This window comes from Anomaloglossus baeobatrachus, chromosome 2 (assembly GCF_048569485.1).
Source record: "Anomaloglossus baeobatrachus isolate aAnoBae1 chromosome 2, aAnoBae1.hap1, whole genome shotgun sequence".
NCBI lineage: Eukaryota > Metazoa > Chordata > Amphibia > Anura > Aromobatidae > Anomaloglossus > Anomaloglossus baeobatrachus.
Genome location: NC_134354.1, coordinates 156,622,530 through 156,647,350, shown reverse-complemented (window position 1 = coordinate 156,647,350; position 24,821 = coordinate 156,622,530). Strand labels below are relative to the sequence as shown.

General features: G+C 45.0%; 1 protein-coding gene across 1 annotated transcript in view; it reads right to left on the bottom strand.

The window, feature by feature from the left end:
- The window catches only part of IL1RAPL1 (interleukin 1 receptor accessory protein like 1), a 2,286,687-nt gene that overhangs the window by 969,615 nt on the left and 1,292,251 nt on the right, over positions 1–24,821 (bottom strand). Inside the window, exon 4 of the mRNA XM_075335457.1 lies at positions 5,239–5,425. Coding sequence (XP_075191572.1) covers positions 5,239–5,425 — 187 coding nt within the window. The remainder of the gene's footprint in view (positions 1–5,238; positions 5,426–24,821) is intronic.

Here is a 24,821-nt window from a genome sequence, read left to right as displayed (position 1 = left end):
GGGGTGAGAGCGGTGTTGTATGTGTGTTGCGTTGTTTGTGGAGCGCTGTGTGTCTGTAGCGTTGTGTGTGTGTTGCGCGGTTTGTGTGTGTGTGGTGTGTTTTGGGGGAGGTATGTTTTGTGCAATGTGTGTGTTGTGCGGTATGTGCGTATATTTGTGTGTGCAGCGTTGTCTGTGTGTGTGGGTGTCTGTGTAGGGCAGTTGTTTGTGGTTCCCAGTGTGTGTGCGTGGTGTGTTGTGCAGTGCGCGCGCGTGTGTGTGTGTTGGGGGAGGTGTGCACTTCCCATCGTGCTCCATCCCCCATGCAGCGCACTCCCCATCGTGCTCCATCCCCCATGCAGCGCACTCCCCATCATGCTCCATCCCCTATGCTGCGCACCCCCCATCGTGCTCCATCTCCCATGCTGCGCACTCCCAAACGTGCTCCATACGCCATGCTGCGCACTCCCAAACGTGCTCCATCCGCCATGCTGCGCACTCCCAAACGTGCTCCATCCGCCATACTCCGCACTCCCCATCGTGCTCCATCCCCCATGCAGCGCACTCCCCATTGTGCTCCATCTCCCGTGCTGCGCACTCCCAAACGTGCTCCATCCGCCATGCTGCGCACTCCCAAACGTGGTCCATCCACCATGCTGCGCACTCCCAAATGTGCTCCATCCGCCATACTCCGCACTCCCCATCGTGCTGCATCCCCCATGCTGCGCACTCCCAAACGTGCTCCATCCGCCATGCTGCGCACTCCCAAACGTGCTCCATCCGCCACGCTGCGCACTCCCAAACGTGCTCCATCCGCCATGCTGCACACTCCCAAACGTGGTCCATCCGCCATGCTGCGCACTCCCAAACGTGCTCCATCCGCCATGCTGCGCACTCCCAAACGTGCTCCATCCGCCATGCTGCGCACTCCCAAACGTGGTCCATCCGCCATGCTGCGCACTCCCAAACGTGCTCCATGCGCCATGCTGCGCACTCCCAAACGTGCTCCATCCCCCATGCTGCGCACCCCCCATCGTGCTCCATCCCCCATGCTGCACCAGCATCAGCCTCTCTACCCGCAGCATCAGCCTCTCTGCCCGCAGCATCAGCCTTTCTCCTCCCAGCATCAGCCTCTCTACCTGCAGCATCAGCCTCTCTCATCCCAGCATCAGCCTCTCTGTCCCCAGCATCAGCCTCTCTGTCCCCAGCATCAGCCTCTCTCCTCCCAGCATCAGCCTCTCTCCTCCCAGCATCAGCCTCTCTCCTCCCAGCATCAGCCTCTCTGTCCCCAGCATTAGCCTCTCTCCTCCCAGCATCAGCCTCTCTCATCCCAGCATCAGCCTCTCTCATCCCAGCATCAGCCTCTCTCCTCCCAGCATCAGCCTCTCTACCCGCAGCATCAGCCTCTCTCATCCCAGCATCAGCCTCTCTGTCCCCAGCATCAGCCTCTCTGTCCCCAGCATCAGCCTCTCTCATCCCAGCATCAGCCTCTCTCATCCCAGCATCAGCCTCTCTACCCGCAGCATCAGCCTCTCTCATCCCAGCATCAGCCTCTCTGTCCCCAGCATCAGCCTCTCTGTCCCCAGCATCAGCCTCTCTCATCCCAGCATCAGCCTCTCTCATTCCAGCATCAGCCTCTCGGTCCCCAGCATCAGCCTCTCTCATCCCAGCATCAGCCTCTCTCATCCCAGCATCAGCCTCTCTCATCCCAGCATCAGCCTCTCTCATCCCAGCATCAGCCTCTCTCCTCCCAGCATCAGCCTCTCTACCCGCAGCATCAGCCTCTCTTATCCCAGCATCAGCCTCTCTGTCCCCAGCATCAGCCTCTCTGTCCCCAGCATCAGCCTCTCTCATCCCAGCATCAGCCTCTCTCATCCCAGCATCAGCCTCTCTCCTCCCAGCATCAGCCTCTCTCCTCCCAGCATCAGCCTCTCTGTCCCCAGCATCAGCCTCTCTCATCCCAGCATCAGCCTCTCTCATCCCAGCATCAGCCTCTCTCATCCCAGCATCAGCCTCTCTCCTCCCAGCATCAGCCTCTCTCATCCCAGCATCAGCCTCTCTCCTCCTAGCATCAGCCTTTTCTGTCCCCAGCTGATGCCTTTTCGGTCCCCAGCATCAGCCTCTCTCCTCCCAGCATCAGCCTCTCTCCTCCCAGCCTACCCCAGCCTCAGCCTCCCCCAGCATCAGCCTCTCTTCTCTCAGCCTCCCCATCCCAGCCTACCCCAGCCTCAGCCTCTCTCCTCCCAGCATCAGCCTCTCTCCTCCCAGCCTACCCCAGCCTCAGCCTCCCCCAGCATCAGCCTCTCTTCTCTCAACCTCCCCATCCCAGCCTTCCCCAGGATCAGCCTCTCTCCTCCCAGCCTCCTCCAGCACGCCGTGCTCCTCTGCCGACACTCACAGATCCGATCGCATACACTCACACACACCCACACACACCCGATCGCATACACTCACACACACCCACACACACCCGATCGCATACACTCACACACACCCGATCACATACACTCACACACACCCGATCGCATACACTCACACACACCCGATCGCATACACTCACACACACTCACACACACATTGACGATATTGCACATACAGTTAGGTCCAGAAATATTTGGACAGTGACACAAGTTTTGTTATTTTTGCTGTTTACAAAAACATGTTCAGAAATACAATTATATATATAATATGGGCTGAAAGTGCACACTCCCAGCTGCAATATGAGAGTTTTCACATCCAAATCGGAGAAAGGGTTTAGGAATCATAGCTCTGTAATGCATAGCCTCCTCTTTTTCAAGGGACAAATAGTAATTGGACAAGGGACTCTAAGGGCTGCAATTAACTCTGAAGGCGTCTCCCTCGTTAACTTGTAATCAATGAAGTAGTTAAAAGGTCTGGGGTTGATTACAGGTATGTGGTTTTGCATTTGGAAGCTGTTGCTGTGACCAGACAACATGCGGTCTAAGGAACTCTCAATTGAGGTGAAGCAGAACATCCTGAGGCTGAAAAAAAAGAAAAAATCCATCAGAGAGATAGCAGACATGCTTGGAGTAGCAAAATCAACAGTCGGGTACATTCTGAGAAAAAAGGAATTGACTGGTGAGCTTGGGAACTCAAAAAGGCCTGGGCGTCCACGGATGACAACATTGGTGGATGATCGCCGCATACTTTCTTTGGTGAAGAAGAACCCGTTCACAACATCAACTGAAGTCCAGAACACTCTCAGTGAAGTAGGTGTATCTGTCTCTAAGTCAACAGTAAAGAGAAGACTCCATGAAAGTAAATACAAAGGGTTCACATCTAGATGCAAACCATTCATCAATTCCAAAAATAGACAGGCCAGAGTTAAATTTGCTGAAAAACACCTCATGAAGCCAGCTCAGTTCTGGAAATGTATTCTATGGACAGATGAGACCAAGATCAACCTGTACCAGAATGATGGGAAGAAAAAAGTTTGGAGAAGAAAGGGAACGGCACATGATCCAAGGCACACCACATCCTCTGTAAAACATGGTGGAGGCAACGTGATGGCATGGGCATGCATGGCTTTCAATGGCACTGGGTCACTTGTGTTTATTGATGACATAACAGCAGACAAGAGTAGCCGGATGAATTCTGAAGTGTACCGGGATATACTTTCAGCCCAGATTCAGCCAAATGCCGCAAAGTTGATCGGACGGCGCTTCATAGTACAGATGGACAATGACCCCAAGCATACAGCCAAAGCTACCCAGGAGTTCATGAGTGCAAAAAAGTGGAACATTCTGCAGTGGCCAAGTCAATCACCAGATTTTAACCAATTGAGCATGCATTTCACTTGCTCAAATCCAGACTTAAGACGGAAAGACCCACAAACAAGCAAGACCTTAAGGCTGCGGCTGTAAAGGCCTGGCAAAGCATTAAGAAGGAGGAAACCCAGCGTTTGGTGATGTCCATGGGTTTCAGACTTAAGGCAGTGATTGCCTCCAAAAGATTTGCAACAAAATATTGAAAATAAAAATATTTTGTTTGGGTTTGGTTTATTTGTCCAATTACTTTTGACCTCCTAAAATGTGGAGTGTTTGTAAAGAAATGTGTACAATTCCTACAATTTCTATCAGATATTTTTGTTCAAACCTTCAAATTAAACGTTACAATCTGAACTTGAATTATGTTGTAGAGGTTTCATTTCAAATCCAATGTGGTGGCATGCAGAGCCCAACTTGCGAAAATTGTGTCACTGTCCAAATATTTCTGGACCTAACTGTACGCGCTGATAATCACAACATCCGGAGATACCACATGCTTCTGGCCATGTGATCCTCCGGCAGGTCCTGGAAGTTCACAGCACAATATTGCCGCCGAGAAGCAAGCGATATCCCAGGATGTTGTGAGTATGTGGATGCGATGTGATGTGTGTGTGAGAGTGAGTGTGATCTGATGTGTGTGTGTGTGCTGTTATGTGTGTGCGTGTGTGTATTTTCCGCCGCTGCAGGACCTTGATGTGTGGATGCGATGTGATGTGTGTGTGAGGTGTGTGTGAGAGTGAGTGTGATCTGATGTGCGTGTGTATGTGTGTGTATGTGTGTGTGTGTGTGTGTATGTGTGTGTGTGTGTGCTGTTATGTGTGTGCGTGTGTGTATTTTCTGCCGCTGCAGGACCTTGATGCGCTGGTAACTATGCTACCATGGTTACCAGCGCATCTCGTCCCCCGCTCGCACGGGAGCCCACACCAGCATACGCCGGCCAGCCCCAGCAATGCGAGGGTATGTGTCGGCTGGTTTGGCGGCGTACGCTGATGTGGGCTCCCAGGGGTACAGTACTCACCTGGTAGTCGTGGCTCTGTGTGACCGTGTCGGTTCGGGGAATGCGGGGGAGGCTAGCGTGCATTGCGTGAGGGGGGCGGGGCGTGGCCGAGTTGCCAATGCCTGCAGGGTGCCGGGGCGAGAGGCCAATCTGTGGGGGGGGCGGAGCCTGGGCGAGCGGCCGGCCAATCCGTGTGGGGGCGCAGCCTGGGCGAGCGGCCAATCCGTGCCGGGGGGGCGGGGCCATGGCGAGCCCAGCGGCCAATCAGCTTTGTGTCACCGTAATGACACAATTTTGGAGCAAGACAGACAGACAGACAGACAGACAGAATAAGGCAATTATATATATAGATATATATATATATATATATATAATTTTTTTAAATAAAAACAAGGACATTTGGTATACAGTAAATTTACACTCTGAATTTCTAAATTTATACTAAAAGTAGCACAAATATATCTTGTACTGTACCTTGTACCACTTGATTTCTGGCTCCCTGTATGGCATAATGAAATCTTCTATCTCCGGGCATAGGATTTCTTTGCTTTTGCTAAGTTCAGCTTTTTCAAAGTATTTCATTTTGGAGTTATAGCAAAATCCAGTGTCATTGTCACCTACTGCCAAGGATATAGAAACTTTCATGCAGTATGTGGAATTCCTGTAAAATATAAAGAATATAAATTAGAAACACCCAAGAATATTTCAAGGAAACACATTACTGTAGAATACAAGTTTCGCTACATGTTCGCATTTTTGTGAGTATAAATGTCAGCGATGCCTGAGGGGGCTGAAGGATCATGAATGCCGTAATTTCATACCTCAAGAAATAATTCATCTCAAATCCGAAATTATGCACAATTCTGTCAAATCTGTTTATTTTCTGTCCTGAACTAATAATGCCTAAGCAACGAGGCCACGCAAGTGATTACAGCTGTACAAGAATCTTGTCCTATTTTTATAACAAACAGATGCAAAGTATTCCACAGAAACAATAGCTTCCGTTTTTGCAAACCAGATTAATTAGTATTAGCCGAGATTTTAAAAGGCCATAGTATTTATTTCTTTGAGTGGATTAGAGAGTGACTTTCATTTCGTAAGATGCCTATTGTAGGAAAGATATATATATATATATATATATCTTACTATTCTTCTCCCTAGGTGACCTTTCATTTTTCTATTTTATTGCTTTATACTAGTGACTTTTAAAAGTTTCCCCAGATTCTCATTAATCCTTTATTTTTTTTAACCCAAGGTTTGTGTTGTTCCACAATCATATTTTTGTGATTATTCATGCTTCAATATACATTTGCCAACACTATTAAATAAGCTCCTTAAATTGGTGGATAATGAAAGGTATTATACCAGCGACTTGCAAGCTGTCAAAGCACATGATTAATGGAATGGAAATCTATAGAACATGTAAAATGCAAAATTCAAAGAAATAGCTGTGCAACAAAGAATATCAACTTCTCACCTCATGGAAATCTCAGATCAGTATTGCTCCTAACTCCAGTTTATTTTCAGGAAAACCCAGTGTCTGTTTGGCCTCATTCAAATGTCAGGGGTTTAACATATATGCAAAAAAGGATGAAAAGTGTGTATTGGATCAGTGTGTCATCAGTATACTGTCAATGTATCCATTTTTCTCATCAGTGTACGGTCCGTTTGTTGATTTTTGCTATCAGTGTGTCAGTGTTTCTTATTGATGGATAAATGAACAACTAAAACTAGAAAACTTCTATCCTTTTCAATGTTAAATAAAAACAGCACATGGATGCCATTTGAGTTCTTTACTAGAGTTGAGCGCGGTTCGTGGTTCTCCAGTTCGCGGCTCGAGTGATTTTGGGGCATGTTCTAGATCGAACTAGAACTCGAGCTTTTTGCAAAAGCTCGGTAGTTCTAGAAACGTTCGAGAACGGTTCTAGCAGCCAAAAAACAGCTAAATCATAGCTTGGTTTCTGCTGTAATAGTGTAAGTCACTCTGTGAATCAAACTATTATCACATTTCAGTGTATAGTGTGCGTGAACAGCGCCTTCAGATCACTGCTGTTTCTATAATGGCGATCGCCATTTTTTTTTTTTTTTTTTCTTGTCTTCCTTCCCTAAGTGCGCGCGTCTTGTGGGGCGGGCCAGCATGTCAGCCAATCCCAGACACACACACAGCTAAGTGGACTTTGAGCCAGAGAAGCAACGGCATGTGTGATAGGATCTGCATGTCACATGTCCCTGCATTATAAAACCGGACATTTTCTTCACGGACGCCATTATCTGCCTTCTGCGTCTTTGGTGTCAGACATCACTGTCGCAGCTCCGTCTTCCTGAGTCCTATAGCCGATACAGCTGTATGCGCTGCATACACAGCGTTAGACAGCTTAGGGAGAGCACTTTATAGCAGTCCTTTTAAGGGCTCCAACCGGCAGGGTCAGAGAGCCATAGGTGACAGGTCCTGCAAACAGCAACAGCGTCTGTGTAGCCCAGGTCAGGGATTTCCTACCTGCATTTCACCATTAGGAGGGAATAGAAAGGCAGGCTTCCATTCCTCTACCCAGAGCACAACAATCCTGCCACTGTACCCTCTTGTCCTCTGCACACTCCAACTGATAACTAAGCCATTATACTAGCAAACACTCAGTGTACCTAGTGGCATCCTATACGTGGCTATTGGACTTTGCTATAGTCCCACTAGTGCAAAGACATTTGCAGAGCGCGTCTGCCTGCATTGCACACTACAACTCATTCTAACCAAGCCATTATACTAGCAAACACTCAGTGTACCTAGTGGCATCCTATACGTGGCTATTGGACTTTGCTATAGTCCCACTAGTGCAAAGACATTTGCAGAGCGCGTCTGCCTGCGTTGCACACTACAACTCATTCTAACCAAGCCATTATACTAGCAAACACTCAGTGTACCTAGTGGCATCCTATACGTGGCTATTGGACTTTGCTATAGTCCCACTAGTGCAAAGACATTTGCAGAGCGCGTCTGCCTGCGTTGCACACTACAACTCATTCTAACCAAGCCATTATACTAGCAAACACTCAGTGTACCTAGTGGCATCCTATACGTGGCTATTGGACTTTGCTATAGTCCCACTAGTGCAAAGACATTTGCAGAGCGCGTCTGCCTGCGTTGCACACTACAACTCATTCTAACCAAGCCATTATACTAGCAAACACTCAGTGTACCTAGTGGCATCCTATACGTGGCTATTGGACTTTGCTATAGTCCCACTAGTGCAAAGACATTTGCAGAGCGCGTCTGCCTGCGTTGCACACTACAACTCATTCTAACCAAGCCATTATACTAGCAAACACTCAGTGTACCTAGTGGCATCCTATACGTGGCTATTGGACTTTGCTATAGTCCCACTAGTGCAAAGACATTTGCAGAGCGCGTCTGCCTGCGTTGCACACTACAACTCATTCTAACCAAGCCATTATACTAGCAAACACTCAGTGTACCTAGTGGCATCCTATACGTGGCTATTGGACTTTGCTATAGTCCCACTAGTGCAAAGACATTTGCAGAGCGCGTCTGCCTGCGTTGCACACTACAACTCATTCTAACCAAGCCATTATACTAGCAAACACTCAGTGTACCTAGTGGCATCCTATACGTGGCTATTGGACTTTGCTATAGTCCCACTAGTGCAAAGACATTTGCAGAGCGCGTCTGCCTGCGTTGCACACTACAACTCATTCTAACCAAGCCATTATACTAGCAAACACTCAGTGTACCTAGTGGCATCCTATACGTGGCTATTGGACTTTGCTATAGTCCCACTAGTGCAAAGACATTTGCAGAGCGCGTCTGCCTGCGTTGCACACTACAACTCATTCTAACCAAGCCATTATACTAGCAAACACTCAGTGTACCTAGTGGCATCCTATACGTGGCTATTGGACTTTGCTATAGTCCCACTAGTGCAAAGACATTTGCAGAGCGCGTCTGCCTGCGTTGCACACTACAACTCATTCTAACCAAGCCATTATACTAGCAAACACTCAGTGTACCTAGTGGCATCCTATACGTGGCTATTGGACTTTGCTATAGTCCCACTAGTGCAAAGACATTTGCAGAGCGCGTCTGCCTGCGTTGCACACTACAACTCATTCTAACCAAGCCATTATACTAGCAAACACTCAGTGTACCTAGTGGCATCCTATACGTGGCTATTGGACTTTGCTATAGTCCCACTAGTGCAAAGACATTTGCAGAGCGCGTCTGCCTGCGTTGCACACTACAACTCATTCTAACCAAGCCATTATACTAGCAAACACTCAGTGTACCTAGTGGCATCCTATACGTGGCTATTGGACTTTGCTATAGTCCCACTAGTGCAAAGACATTTGCAGAGCGCGTCTGCCTGCGTTGCACACTACAACTCATTCTAACCAAGCCATTATACTAGCAAACACTCAGTGTACCTAGTGGCATCCTATACGTGGCTATTGGACTTTGCTATAGTCCCACTAGTGCAAAGACATTTGCAGAGCGCGTCTGCCTGCGTTGCACACTACAACTCATTCTAACCAAGCCATTATACTAGCAAACACTCAGTGTACCTAGTGGCATCCTATACGTGGCTATTGGACTTTGCTATAGTCCCACTAGTGCAAAGACATTTGCAGAGCGCGTCTGCCTGCGTTGCACACTACAACTCATTCTAACCAAGCCATTATACTAGCAAACACTCAGTGTACCTAGTGGCATCCTATACGTGGCTATTGGACTTTGCTATAGTCCCACTAGTGCAAAGACATTTGCAGAGCGCGTCTGCCTGCGTTGCACACTACAACTCATTCTAACCAAGCCATTATACTAGCAAACACTCAGTGTACCTAGTGGCATCCTATACGTGGCTATTGGACTTTGCTATAGTCCCACTAGTGCAAAGACATTTGCAGAGCGCGTCTGCCTGCGTTGCACACTACAACTCATTCTAACCAAGCCATTATACTAGCAAACACTCAGTGTACCTAGTGGCATCCTATACGTGGCTATTGGACTTTGCTATAGTCCCACTAGTGCAAAGACATTTGCAGAGCGCGTCTGCCTGCGTTGCACACTACAACTCATTCTAACCAAGCCATTATACTAGCAAACACTCAGTGTACCTAGTGGCATCCTATACGTGGCTATTGGACTTTGCTATAGTCCCACTAGTGCAAAGACATTTGCAGAGCGCGTCTGCCTGCGTTGCACACTACAACTCATTCTAACCAAGCCATTATACTAGCAAACACTCAGTGTACCTAGTGGCATCCTATACGTGGCTATTGGACTTTGCTATAGTCCCACTAGTGCAAAGACATTTGCAGAGCGCGTCTGCCTGCATTGCACACTACAACTCATTCTAACCAAGCCATTATACTAGCAAACACTCAGTGTACCTAGTGGCATCCTATACGTGGCTATTGGACTTTGCTATAGTCCCACTAGTGCAAAGACATTTGCAGAGCGCGTCTGCCTGCGTTGCACACTACAACTCATTCTAACCAAGCCATTATACTAGCAAACACTCAGTGTACCTAGTGGCATCCTATACGTGGCTATTGGACTTTGCTATAGTCCCACTAGTGCAAAGACATTTGCAGAGCGCGTCTGCCTGCGTTGCACACTACAACTCATTCTAACCAAGCCATTATACTAGCAAACACTCAGTGTACCTAGTGGCATCCTATACGTGGCTATTGGACTTTGCTATAGTCCCACTAGTGCAAAGACATTTGCAGAGCGCGTCTGCCTGCGTTGCACACTACAACTCATTCTAACCAAGCCATTATACTAGCAAACACTCAGTGTACCTAGTGGCATCCTATACGTGGCTATTGGACTTTGCTATAGTCCCACTAGTGCAAAGACATTTGCAGAGCGCGTCTGCCTGCATTGCACACTACAACTCATTCTAACCAAGCCATTATACTAGCAAACACTCAGTGTACCTAGTGGCATCCTATACGTGGCTATTGGACTTTGCTATAGTCCCACTAGTGCAAAGACATTTGCAGCACGTCTGCCTGCGTTGCACACTCCAACTAATTATAACTAAGTTGCATTGTCAGGGATATTTATTCTTTATTATTCTGCTGTTAATAAAGCTAGACCACCACTGCAATCTTCACCACCTCTCAATTTTTACTACCACATTTTCAGTCCACAATCTTGTCGCAATCAACATGAGTGGCAAAATGACAGATGCTGGTGGAAAGGGGAAGAGGCGTGGTGGAAAAGGCAAAAAAGGTTTTGTCCGTGGGGAAGGTGGCAAAGCTCCATTATCATCTGCTGAAGATAGACCATCTACCAGCAAAAGTAAGATGTCTACTACTTACCGTGGACAATCCGATGTGCTCCCTTTGTTACGGACACGAACAACAGGAACAAAGGTAGATGATGGGCAAAAAAGGAAAATGCTTGAATGGATCTCAAGTGGTCCAACAAGTGCCCTCTCTGCCACTTCAAGTACCGCATCCAAAAAACACCAGTCCTCTGAGTTGTCATCCCAATCAAACTTGCTTTCTCCCAGCTCTGAAGTCTCCATCAGCCCTGCACAGTATGGTGGAACTGAGATGGCTGAGTCTGCAGAGCTGTTCAGTCACACTATAGCCTGGGAATCAGAGGTCTGCTCCCAAGCTACAGTGAGTACAGAACAGGAAATGGTCTGCAGTGATGCCCAGAACCTTTGTGACTCAGATTCAGGCCGTGAGGACCAAGTTTCTGAGCATAATGTTGACCCTTTGTCACAAACTGTAACACCTGTGGTTATAGACAATGAGGAACATACTGATGAAGATGAGACGCAGATACCCGATTGGGATGACAACTTAAATATTCCGTCAGGGCAAGAAGAGGCTCGGTCTGAGGGGGATGGGAGTGCAAACACAACAATTGATGATGACGTTCTAGATCCCACCTACTGTCAACCCCCAGTCAGGCACTCGAGGAGGTCAACAGAGGCGGTGGAGGAGGATGCAACCGACGACGAAGTTACCTTGCGCCTTCCTGGACAGAGTCGGAGCACTGGTAGCACGTCTACAACTGCATCCTCAGCCACCACTCTGCCTATGAGCATTATTCGGGGTGGATCAACAGGTCGCATGGCCTCTAAGCCTTGCCTAGCCTGGTCCTTTTTTCACATCGAAAAAGATCGCCCAACTCATGTGATATGTAACATTTGTCATGATTCTGTTAGTAGAGGTCAAAACCTCAGCAGTTTGACAACTTCTTCCATGAATCGTCACATGACTAAATATCATAAGTCCCGGTGGGAAGCTCACCGTGCTGCAATGCGGCCTAGTGGAGCGAACCATCCACCGCCCGCCCCTTCCACTGCATCCGCGCGCTCTTCATCTTCTAGGACTGTGGGGACAGCTGCCACACCTGTTTTTCCACGCAAAACTTCCACCACTGTAACCGCAACAGGCAGTTTGCTTGTAAGGTCGTCAGTTGGTTTGGAAGGGGAAACAAGTGAGTGTGTACAGCTCTCTCAGACATCGATAGCACCAACGTTGGATGAAGGCAACATCATGTCTCCGCCTGCACTTTCCTCACAAACCTGCATTTTTCAAGGGACACCCTACTCAACACCGTCTACACACAGCAGCCAGATCTCTGTCCCTCAGATGTGGTCAAATAAAAGGCCACTTCCTCCGACCCATGACAAAGCTAAGAGGTTGACTCTATCCCTCTGTAAGCTGTTGGCTACCGAAATGCTGCCTTTCCGCCTAGTGGACACACAGGATTTTAGAGACCTTATGTCTGTCGCTGTGCCCCAGTACCAGATGCCTAGTCGCCACTACTTCTCTAAGAAAGGTGTGCCCGCGCTACACCAGCATGTCGCACACAACATCACCGCTTCCTTGAGAAACTCTGTGTGTGAACGGGTGCATTTCACCACCGATACTTGGACCAGTAAGCATGGACAGGGACGTTACATGTCGCTGACTGGGCACTGGGTAACTATGGTGATAGATGGTGAAGGGTCTGCTGCACAAGTCTTGCCGTCCCCACGACTTGTGTGTCAATCCTCTGTCTGTCCAAGTTCCGCCACTGCTTCTGCATCCTCCACCTCATCTGGGTCCTCCACCTCCGCCCCAAGCCTGCCTGGTCAGGCCACCAGCGTTCTCACTGCGCAGAAGGAATCACGCACCCCTCATTACTATGCTGGCAGCAGAGCGCAACGGCATCAGGCGGTCTTTAGCTTGACATGTCTTGGTAATAAGAGTCACACAGCTGAGGAGTTGTGGTCAGCTTTGCGGTCCGAGTTTAATAAATGGTTGTCTCCACTCAAACTGCAGCCTGGTAAGGCCGTGTGCGACAATGCTGCAAACCTGGGTGCGGCACTTCGCCTGGGCAAGGTGACACACGTACCTTGTATGGCTCACGTGTTGAACCTTGTCGTGCAGCAATTTTTAACACACTATCCCGGCCTAGATGGCCTTCTGAACAGGGCACGAAAACTGTCAGCTCACTTCCGCCGTTCAAGCGCCGCAGCAGAGCGACTTGCATCGCTCCAGAAGTCTTTCGGCCTGCCGGTTCATCGCCTGAAATGCGATGTGGCGACACGCTGGAATTCAACTCTCCACATGTTACAGCGACTGTGGCAGCACCGCAGAGCCCTGGTGCAATACGTCATGACGTATAGCCTGGGCCAACGAGATGCAGAGGTGGGGCAGATCACCCTGATGGAGTGGTCTCAGATCAAGGACCTATGCACCCTTCTGCACAGTTTCGACATGGCGACGAATATGTTTAGCTCTGACAATGCCATTATCAGCATGACGATTCCAGTCATTTACATGCTGGAGCACACGCTAAACACTATTCGGAGTCAGGGGGTGGGACAACATGAAGGGGAGGAACTACAGGAGGATTCATATGCGCAAGGGACAACAACATCACGAAGGTCCAGACGTTCATCATCACCAACGCAGCAGGCATGGGACCATGGGGGACAGGGATCGACAAGGGCGCATAGTAGCAGGCGAAATGTTGAGCAAGGTGCAGGAGAACATGAAGAAATGGAGGACGAACTGTCCATGGACATGGAAGACTCAGCGGATGAGGGAGACCTTGGTCAAATTTCAGTTGAAAGAGGTTGGGGTCAGATGTCAGAGGAAGAAAGAACGGGTAGCACCTCTATGCCACAAACACAGCATGGACTTGGTCCGCATGGCTGCGCAAGACACATGAGTGCCTTTTTGTTGCACTACCTCCAACATGACAGTCGTATTGTCAAAATTAGAAGTGATGATGACTACTGGATTGCCACACTATTAGATCCCCGGTACAAGTCCAAATTTTGTGACATAATTCCAGCCATAGAAAGGGACGCACGTATGCAGGAGTATCAGCAGAAGCTGTTACTAGATCTTAGCTCGGCTTTTCCACCAAACAACCGTGCAGGTGCAGGGAGTGAATCTCCCAGTTGTAACTTGACAAACATGGGACGGTCTCGTCATCTTCAACAGTCTACCCGTACCAGTAGGACCTTTTCTGGTGCCGGTAACAGCAATTTTATGGAATCTTTTCATAATTTTTTTAGACCCTCTTTTGCAAGGCCACCAGAGACAACAAGTCTGACACATAGTCAACGGCTGGAGAGGATGATACAGGAGTATCTCCAAATGAACATCGATGCCATGACTGTGCAACTGGAGCCTTGCTCCTTTTGGGCTTCAAACCTACAAAAATGGCCAGAGCTCGCAACTTACGCCTTGGAGATTTTGTCGTGTCCAGCTGCCAGCGTTGTCTCTGAACGTGTATTCAGTGCTGCTGGGTGTGTGCTGACAGATAAGCGCACGCGTCTGTCCAGTGACAATGTGGACAGACTGACGTTCATCAAAATGAACAAGTCATGGATCCAGAAGGAATTTACTACCCCTGTGTCATCCTGGGGAGAGTAAATGCTTGTGGATTTGGAATGTGCTTGATGCAAATCAAAACATCCTGTTTGCAACTAGGGCCCAAGTGCTGCCACTGATGGGGTGGGTGTCTGTGTGGCCCAATTTTTGGAAAAAAGGGAGACTCCGCTTGGAGTAACCCTTGCTTGCTGTGTTTTTAAAAGAAGCCAAGATGAACAGAGCTGGGATCAGGAAAGACTTTGCTACCTACCCCGGTGTCATCCTGGGGACGGCTAAGAATAGCGTATTTTTGAATGTGCTTGATGCAAATCAAAACATCCTGTTTGCAACTAGGGCCCAAGTGCTGCCACTGATGGGGTGGGTGTCTGTGTGGCCCAATTTTTGGAAAAAAGGGAGACTCCGCTTGGAGTAACCCTTGCTTGCTGTGTTTTTAAAAGAAGCCAAGATGAACAGAGCTGGGATCAGGAAAGACTTTGCTACCTACCCCGGTGTCATCCTGTGGACGGCTAAGAATAGCGTATTTTTGAATGTGCTTGATGCAAATCAAAACATCCTGTTTGCAACTAGGGCCCAAGTGCTGCCACTGATGGAGTGGGTGTCTGTGTGGCCCAATTTTTGGAAAAAAGGGGAGACTCCGCTTGGAGTAACCCTTGCTTACATTGTTTTTAAAAGAAGCCAAGATGAACAAGTCATAGGTCAGCAAAGACTTTGCTACCTACCCCAGTGTCATCCTGGGGACGGCTAAGAATAGCGTATTTTTGAATGTGCTTGATGCAAATCAAAACATCCTGTTTGCAACTAGGGCCCAAGTGCTGCCACTGATGGGGTGGGTGTCTGTGTGGCCCAATTTTTGGAAAAAAGGGAGACTCCGCTTGGAGTAACCCTTGCTTGCTGTGTTTTTAAAAGAAGCCAAGATGAACAGAGCTGGGATCAGGAAAGACTTTGCTACCTACCCCGGTGTCATCCTGGGGACGGCTAAGAATAGCGTATTTTTGAATGTGCTTGATGCAAATCAAAACATCCTGTTTGCAACTAGGGCCCAAGTGCTGCCACTGATGGGGTGGGTGTCTGTGTGGCCCAATTTTTGGAAAAAAGGGAGACTCCGCTTGGAGTAACCCTTGCTTGCTGTGTTTTTAAAAGAAGCCAAGATGAACAGAGCTGGGATCAGGAAAGACTTTGCTACCTACCCCGGTGTCATCCTGGGGACGGATAAGAATGGCGTATTTTTGAATGTGCTTGATGCAAATCTAGCTGTGAAGTGTACAACTGGGGCACAACTGCTGCCACTGAATGGGTGGGTGTGTGTGGGGCCCAATTTTTGGAAAAAAGGGGAGACTCCGCTTGGAGTAACCCTTGCTTACATTGTTTTTAAAAGAAGCCAAGATGAACAAGTCATGGGTCAGCAAAGACTTTGCTACCTACCCCAGTGTCATCCTGGGGACGGCTAAGAATAGCGTATTTTTGAATGTGCTTGATGCAAATCAAAACATCCTGTTTGCAACTAGGGCCCAAGTGCTGCCACTGATGGGGTGGGTGTCTGTGTGGCCCAATTTTTGGAAAAAAGGGAGACTCCGCTTGGAGTAACCCTTGCTTGCTGTGTTTTTAAAAGAAGCCAAGATGAACAGAGCTGGGATCAGGAAAGACTTTGCTACCTACCCCGGTGTCATCCTGGGGACGGTTAAGAATAGCGTATTTTTGAATGTGCTTGATGCAAATCTAGCTGTGAAGTGTACAACTGGGGCACAACTGCTGCCACTGAAGGGGTGGGTGTGTGTGGGGCCCAATTTTTGGAAAAAAGGGAGACTCCGCTTGGAGTAACCCTTGCTTGCTGTGTTTTTAAAAGAAGCCAAGATGAACAGAGCTGGGATCAGGAAAGACTTTGCTACCTACCCCGGTGTCATCCTGGGGACGGATAAGAATGGCGTATTTTTGAATGTGCTTGATGCAAATCTAGCTGTGAAGTGTACAACTGGGGCACAACTGCTGCCACTGAAGGGGTGGGTGTGTGGGGCCCAATTTTTGGAAAAAAGGGAGACTCCGCTTGGAGTCACCTTGCGGTGTTTTACATGACTTTAGAAGGGCGTGCCATGCCTATATCTGTGTGTCCTCCTCTTTTTCCTTGTCCAGCTGTTTTGTTTTCGCATGAGTACATGTCCTTGTCACTTTCCCATGTGTTTGTGTTGTGTTGTGAGTTGTTTGTCACCTTTTGGACACCTTTGAGGGTGTTTTCTAGGTGTTTTACTGTGTTTGTGATTGCCTGCCATTGTTTCCTATGGGCTCGAGTTCGGTTCGTCGAACGTTCGACGAGCCGAACTCGAGCCAGACCCCCCGTTCGGCGAACCGCCTCGAGCCGAACCGGGACCGGTTCGCTCATCTCTATTCTTTACATGATTTTCACAGACCCATAGATTTTTTATTGGCACATTTCATCCGTGATACCGGAAAAAAACAGGCCTGTCTTTGTGAGATTTGCACACAATTTGTGAAACAACACATATGTGAATAGCACTATTGATTATAATGGGTATATGATGATTCAGAAATTACATACATCAAACACTTTTGGGGAATTCTGAAGAGACAAGTGGAGCACCACTCTCCATCCAGCATACAAACTCATAGAGAGGTCATTCTTGGTCAATGGAAAAAGATAAATGTTGCAATACGTCCCCAATTTGTTTATTTCATGCTTAGAAGACTGGTTGCTGTCTTCATGACGTCATGGAGGTCATTCAAAATGCTAGAAGTAGGGTTTTTTGGGTTTTTTTTATTTGGTCTGTATTCATTTTTACATTAACTATTTTGTGTAACACTGATTTTGTAATGAGAATTATATTATTGACTTTATGGATTAAAATAAAATTTCTATGACACTAAGTTTTGTCAAAATTTTGTAAATTGTTCTTGTATTCAGTGAGATATTGTTTAACATCTTACTATTCTAAAAAGGTGTACTCATTTATGCTACACATTGTATGTTATGCAAGCTGTGCATACATCTTTCATGCCAGGCACCTAAAATTGTAGTGCTTGGTCTACATAGATAGACAGATAGATAGATAGAATCATAAAATAGTAAAGTTGGAAGGGATCTTAAAAGCCATCGGTCCCAGCCCCTGCGAGTGCAGGTTTTCCTAAATCATTCCAGCTATATGTTTATCTAGTTCCTGCTTGAACATTTCCATTGATGGAGAGCTCACCACCTCCCATGGTAGCCTGTTCCACTCTCTGACTGCCTACACTGTCAGAAAGTTTTTCCTAATGTCTAATCTGAATCTCCTTCCTTTAAGGGGTACTTTGCACGCTGCGACATCGCTAGCCGATGCTAGCGATGCCGAGCTCGATAGTACCCGCCCGCGTCGCACATGCGATATCTTGTGATAGCTGCCGTAGCGAACATTATCGCTACGGCAGCTTCACATGCACTTACCTGCCCTGCGACGTTGCTCTGGCCGGCAACCCGCCTCCTTCCCAAGGGTGCAGGTTTTGCGGCGTCACAGCGACATCACATGGCAGGCGGCCAATAGAAGCGGAGGGGCGGAGATGAGCGAGACATAAACATCCCGCCCACCTCCTCCCTTCCCCATAGCCGGTGGAGGCAGGTAAGGAAATGTTCCTTGCTCCTGCGGCTGCACATACAGTGATGTGTGCTGCCGCAGGAACGAAGAACAACATCATATCTCTTTTTGGTGTGACATTATGAAAATGTCTGACACTACACAGATCAGCGATTTACGACGCTTTTGCGATCATTTATCGGTGCATCTAGATTTTGCACGTTGCGATGTCGATACCGACGCCGGATGTGCGTCACTTTGACCCCGACGATATCACAGCAGCGATGTTGCGACGTGCAAAGTACTCCTTAGTTTCCTCCCATTGCTTCTTGTACTTCCTTGTGCTAATGAGAATAGGGTAGTTCCCTCTGCACTGTGACTACCTTTCAGATATTTGTAGACAGGTATTAAGTCTCCTCTCAGCCTTCTCTTTTACAATCTAAACATTTCTAGTTCTTTTAGCCATTCTTCATAGGACATGGTTTGCAGAGCTTCTACAATCTTGGTTGCTCTTCTCTGGACTTGCTTCAATATATCAATGTTTTTCTAGATTTGGGGCGCCCAGGACTGTACACAGTATTCCAGGTGGGGTCTGACCAGGGCAGAGTATAAGGGAATAATTAAGTCTCTTTATCTAGATTCAATGCTGGTCTTGATATATCCCAGTATTTTTTTGGCCTTTTTAGCTGCAGCACCACACTGTTGGAGCTTGTTGAATCTGGGATTTACTATTATGCCCAAGTCCTTTTCCCTGGTGCTATCGCCTAGTTCTATTCCTCCCATGCTATATATGCTTTTTAGGTTTCTTTTACCCAGATGTAGGATTTTGCATTTGTCCCTGTTAAACACCATTCTGTTCTCCTCAGCCCATTGTTCGAGTGTGTTTAGATCCTTTTGAATACGTTCTCTTTCCCCTTCTAGTGTTGGCTACTTCTCCTATTTTAGTATCATCTGTGAATTTAATGACTTCCCCAGTAATCCCATTGTTCAGATCATTTATAAAGATATTTAATAGTACTGGGCCCAGGACAGAGCCATACAGCCCCCACTTTTGACTTTCCTCCCATTTGTTGTGTAGCCATATAGTATTACTCATTGTACCCGATAATTAAGCCAGTTTTGAATCCAAGTGATTTTTTTGATTTTTTACTTGATCATTTTTTTAATGAGTATATTATGTGTTGCTTTATCGAACGCCTTACTGAAGTCAAGGTATACTATATCCATGGCATAGATATAGAATAGATAGATAGATAGATAGATAGATATAGGATAGATAGATATGAGAGAGAGATAGATATAGGATAGATAGATAGATATGAGATAGCTAGATAGATATAGGATAGATAGATAGATAGATAGATAGATAGATGATAGATAGATAGATAGATATGAGAGAGATAGATAGATAGATAGATAAATAGATGATCGATATAGGATAGATAGATAGATATGAGAAATATAGATAGATGGATAGATAGATAGATAGATAGATAGACAATATACCTAATGATTTTTTTTAATGTATGATAATTACATGTTTTATAATAAGTAGTTAACAGATTTTTATTTCAAAATTAGCCAGCACAAAGTAGGTCAGCGATATTTATTGCTTTAAATGTGAATGGTACATTTGAGCTATGAAGCTTGTTCTCGTTTTCTTACATACTGGTCATTCATAAACAGAACAGAGATCTGAAACACAAATATTCTAAATCTCATATTTTTATGTCTAATTTTAGTACTTTATGATAGTAGCTTGTTGTACCTGTGTAAAACTTGCTAAATTTAAAATATATTTCATATTGTTGAGTTTCAAGAAAAACAACACCGTACAAAATCATTATCTTTGTCTACTTTGCTTTTCATGTTCTAGGACATAAACTATTTTCTGACATGATTCATGTGCCACGAGGCTTACATGCTGTCTGATTCAGAATATGGAAGTTTGGACCCTCTGTGTGAGAACTGCATAAAAGACTGAAATTTTCTCAAACTGTTCTCTAAATTCGCCTGACCCCTAATAGGTTGAAAGTGGTGCCTGCTGCGAGTAATAAGGCATTTTACTGTACTCCGTCTTTTTTCCACACATCTGTGAACTGACTGTAGATTAACCATCTCTGTAGACTCAATGTACTGACGTTTAACTATATAGTAATGGGAACTTTATAAAATACTGTACAAATAGTGTTATTTATAACCCTAAACGAATACGACCTTACATGATTCCCTTTGCTCTACAGACAAGTAATAATAACTGAGAGGATGTATGGTATACAGACGTTCAGATAACAAGTTAGGGACTAAATTGGTATTCTGTAAAAATGCTTTAATTGCTCTCCATTAATATAAGAGCACTGACTCTACTGTCATTTTGCACAATAAAGTGTATTCTTTGTTCTTATTTTCAAATATTCAAACAATGAAAGTGCAGTTCTTCAATATTCTGTGCTAAATAAATTTTTTTTCCTATATCTATAGAATTTGGAGATCTCCATCCGTAATTAGACATGTACAAAACTTATGCAATTCTTTTGGCCAATGGTGAATACTATAGCAAATTAATTACTTTACTAAATACAGTATTATTACTGGGTTAAGTGCATAAAAAGTCTATTGTATGTTTTTAAAAGGTCTTTCCATTTTCAGAAAAGTAGACTTCAAATATTTGTTGACATGTAAAATAACAAAACCAGATCGTACTAATCCTTGAATGCCAGGTTTTCGATCTTGCTTTAGTAGGTAGTTTGGCAGTAGCGGTGATGTCACTATGAGACATAGACTTCCCCGCTAGGCTGCCATGATGATACGCAATGTCAACGTGACATCACTGCTGCAGCTAAAACACAGAAACCAGAGCAGCAGCAGAGAGCCACAGTGGAAGCAAGGGAGAGGGAATAGCATCTATCGTATCTGTTATTTTACATGACTGCAAGTGTTTAGAGCCAACTTTGCTCAAAGTGGTAATCTCCTTCCAGCTGTATCTAGTGTCAGCTGAATATAGACAAATTTGCTTCCTTTAACTTTTTTTTTTAGATCAGTTTTGTTTCCTGCCATAATGAAATATGAAATAATTCTCACTGCACTTTGGATGTATAGACATGTTCCCTAATACCTTTAAAATTGTATTAAGGACCATAATTTCATCTGATACTAATTCAAACAATTTTTGAAAACTTTAGCAAACCTAGAGTGTAATCCTAATCAAGCCATTGCAGGGAAATGTTCCTGCAACCAGAAAAATGTAAGACCTGTCCATTTATACTGTCAATGGACAAGATAAAGATTCCCAGATTCCATCAGGACTACAAGATCCCAGGTATCTTGAGCTTCACCACAACTAATGTGGTGTACTTAATTATATGTACCAAATGTTCAACTGGGGGTCTGTATGTAATGGAGACAGGACAATAGCTCAGGACAAGGATGAATTCTCACCGCCACACAATTAGAGAAAAAATGATAGATCTACCTGTGGCCAAACATTATTGTAACCCAGATCACGGCATCATGAACATGGAATTGCTAGTATTGAAAGAAAATTTCAAGTCCCAGAGAGACAGAAGATTCTGGGAGTACAAACTTATGATGACCTTTGACACATTCAGAGCAGGAATGAATGTGTCACATGGATTTATGTCTTTTTACATCAATTAAGAAATTTACTCATTATAGCATCTTGGGAATCACAACTCTGGACCAGACCTCAATCAGAGAACAATAAAATTTTCACACTGCTTATCTATGAACTGCTGCAATATTTAGTGCCACAACTGTTTGTCCCCCTGCCATACTGATAGTTCTGCTTCACATAACTTGTCTTTTTTTACTGCTCCATTCTATGTCCTGTTGTGTATAACTATGTGACTCTTCAGATTTCGTATTATACTGACATAACCTAAACAAATTCCAGAAACGAAAAGGTCCACAAGTAATAAAACCTTAAAGATGTGGCCCCAATAAAGATGTAGAAAAATAAGAAAGAAGGGGTACACTGGAGGAAGGACCACAAAAAGTATCAAGTAAAATACAAAAATAATTTATTAATTACAGGGTGATACAAAAGTGCACAGTGGTGGCAGGGGAAGATGGAAAAACACCTGCACAGAAACAACCCACAAAGATACCTAGACTAGCCACAAGATGGCAGTAACACCTGCTGGCAAGCTGTTATATGAGTATATATGTGAATATTCAAGAGTACGGTAGACCAAAAGTCGCCGCAGAAGGAAAGGTGGTAAGAATTAAATAGAAACAAAATCTGTATGATCTCATAGGTTATTCCCTCAATAGGAGGGCAGGAAAAATGGCCATAAGTACATTACCTTGCGTCATATCAAGAGCAGGAGAAGTTAGGCAGACCAGTCGTGTGGGCGGGCCCACATTATATTATATTATTATATTATTTTATATGTATTCTACTGAGCCTGATGAAGAGACCTGAGTAGTCTCAAAAGCTTTGCTATATATTACCATCTTTTCAGTTAGCCATTAAAAGGTATCAACCACTGTGGACGCTCAGTTCTTTTAAATATTTTTTTTTTATCTCTACTGGCTAACATGGTACAAAGATATATTTTACCTGTAGAAAATTCATAGTCAAAATCAGTGAAAAAGATCATGGAAAGTAGACAGGCCTCTATTTACTGTAGTAATAGTAACAGCAGGGGTCTATCTTGAAGGGTATTTGTTCAGCAGAATACATATGACCCTCGGTTTACTGTTATTATTTATGTGGATGTAGTTCCTCCAGATTGTATTGTATGATCTATAAGCTTTGTATCCATTCTCTCCTGTAATCATTGTGATTATGCAGATAATTTCTGTATGTCCTAAGACAAATAGTTCATTCTTCCACATTGTCTGAGTGCTGAAAAATTTAGTGGAAAGCTGAAATTAATTGTCTTAAAGGTATTAGAAAATAAATGAATGCCTCATCATGGAAATTATATGACAAAACTATCTGACTGATGAGGGTGCCACCTCTGAAACGCACACCTTTCCTAGAACACTTTTTTGCCTTGGAACTGATCCTGCACCCACTGTGACCAGCAGTGCACGGATGGCTCTCTCCAATAGCTTTTGTAAATGCTAAGAACACCATTTAGCAAGGGGAATGTGATTTTATATGTACCTTCATACTGATCTAGCCTTTTTTTTTACTTAAAGGTTATCTGCGACAATTAGTTTTTTACTGTGGGTCTAAGAACTAAGAGGTTGGTAGTTGCTAATTACCTATGTGTTCTGCCTTACACCAATCTCTGCCAGCACAGAGCGGTCACAGACCACTCCTGCCAGCGATTAAGCAGCTCCTGCTGACATCAATTTGGTACAGCTCTGCCTTGTCTTCCAATCTGCTCTGCTAACAGGCGTGACTTCCAAAGTCATACTCATTGACCGCCGGCTCACCACTGCCTAACTACTGGGAACTGGCTATAAATCAGCATGATGTTGACAGTCATGTCCTGTCGACATAGCAGCCCAGAAGAGGAAGAGCTCCTCTGTTGACCTGAAGCAGGTGAATCACTGGTAGGAGCAGTCAGTGAGTCACCAGGCTGAAGAAGCTGGTAGTTGCAACAACTTGCCTGTCAGCTTTTAGGCCCATAGGGAAAACATAGAGTCCTGAACAACCTCTTTAACATGCAGCATGCTATTTGTATCTTGATGCAGAAAAAATAACTGAATGCAGAAAACTGTTGGTGAACACACACTTAACAGAGCACAAATAATTTAACATTGCAAGGTATCTTCAAGGTACATTTTTCTGGCTCAAGAAATGTTGCTGTATGATGGTATAGGTATCACAAAATAATATACTACATGCATATGCAAATTGCATATCATACAGTCTGCTTAGCCAATGCAGGGTCATTCATGTAATATTCAAAGGTTAATGACTAATTATAATTTTTAAATGGCTACACCTTTAGTTACTTTTCCCTACATTCACTCTTTGCTCTACAAATCCCCAGATGAATGAAGATTTGAATTATATATGTGTCCATATGTGACCATCTAGTGCTTGCGATGTGCATTGCTGCTTGTTAAGGTTCATGCTACGTTGTTGCGATATTGTATTGAATTTCTATTTTAAGAAACCAAAGTTCTTAAAATTCCTGGGATGGTATTACATTATCAAGCAATCAATGTGTTGTGAATTATGCATTTATAGTAAGTAAGCAGAACTTGTAAATGTACCTGGATAAAACCTTTGTGTCATGTTACTCAAGAAGCTCTGCAATTATATCCTGAACAATGTAAATCCGCACTGACAATGTTTCTAAGATTTAACATCTCAAAATTCATTATTGAAGATGCTTTCAAAGATACACTTGATATGTTTCTTGTCTGTAAAAATGAAAAAATGCCAGATTGTATAAAGGTCAGTGATAATCACAGGGGATCACCCTAATAGAAACATTTTCACTGAAATCTCCCTTAGTATGCTTTAAGCACACCCAAGGTCTTTCCTATCTCTGCTTGTGTGTTCTATAATCATACAGAGTTAAAATGAGTAGTTTATTTGCAATATACTATATGAATGCTAACTGCAGTATAGATTATACAAATCTGAAAAAGGGTTAAATTCTATTGTGTTTTAATGGAAAAAATTATATGCTGCTTCTACTT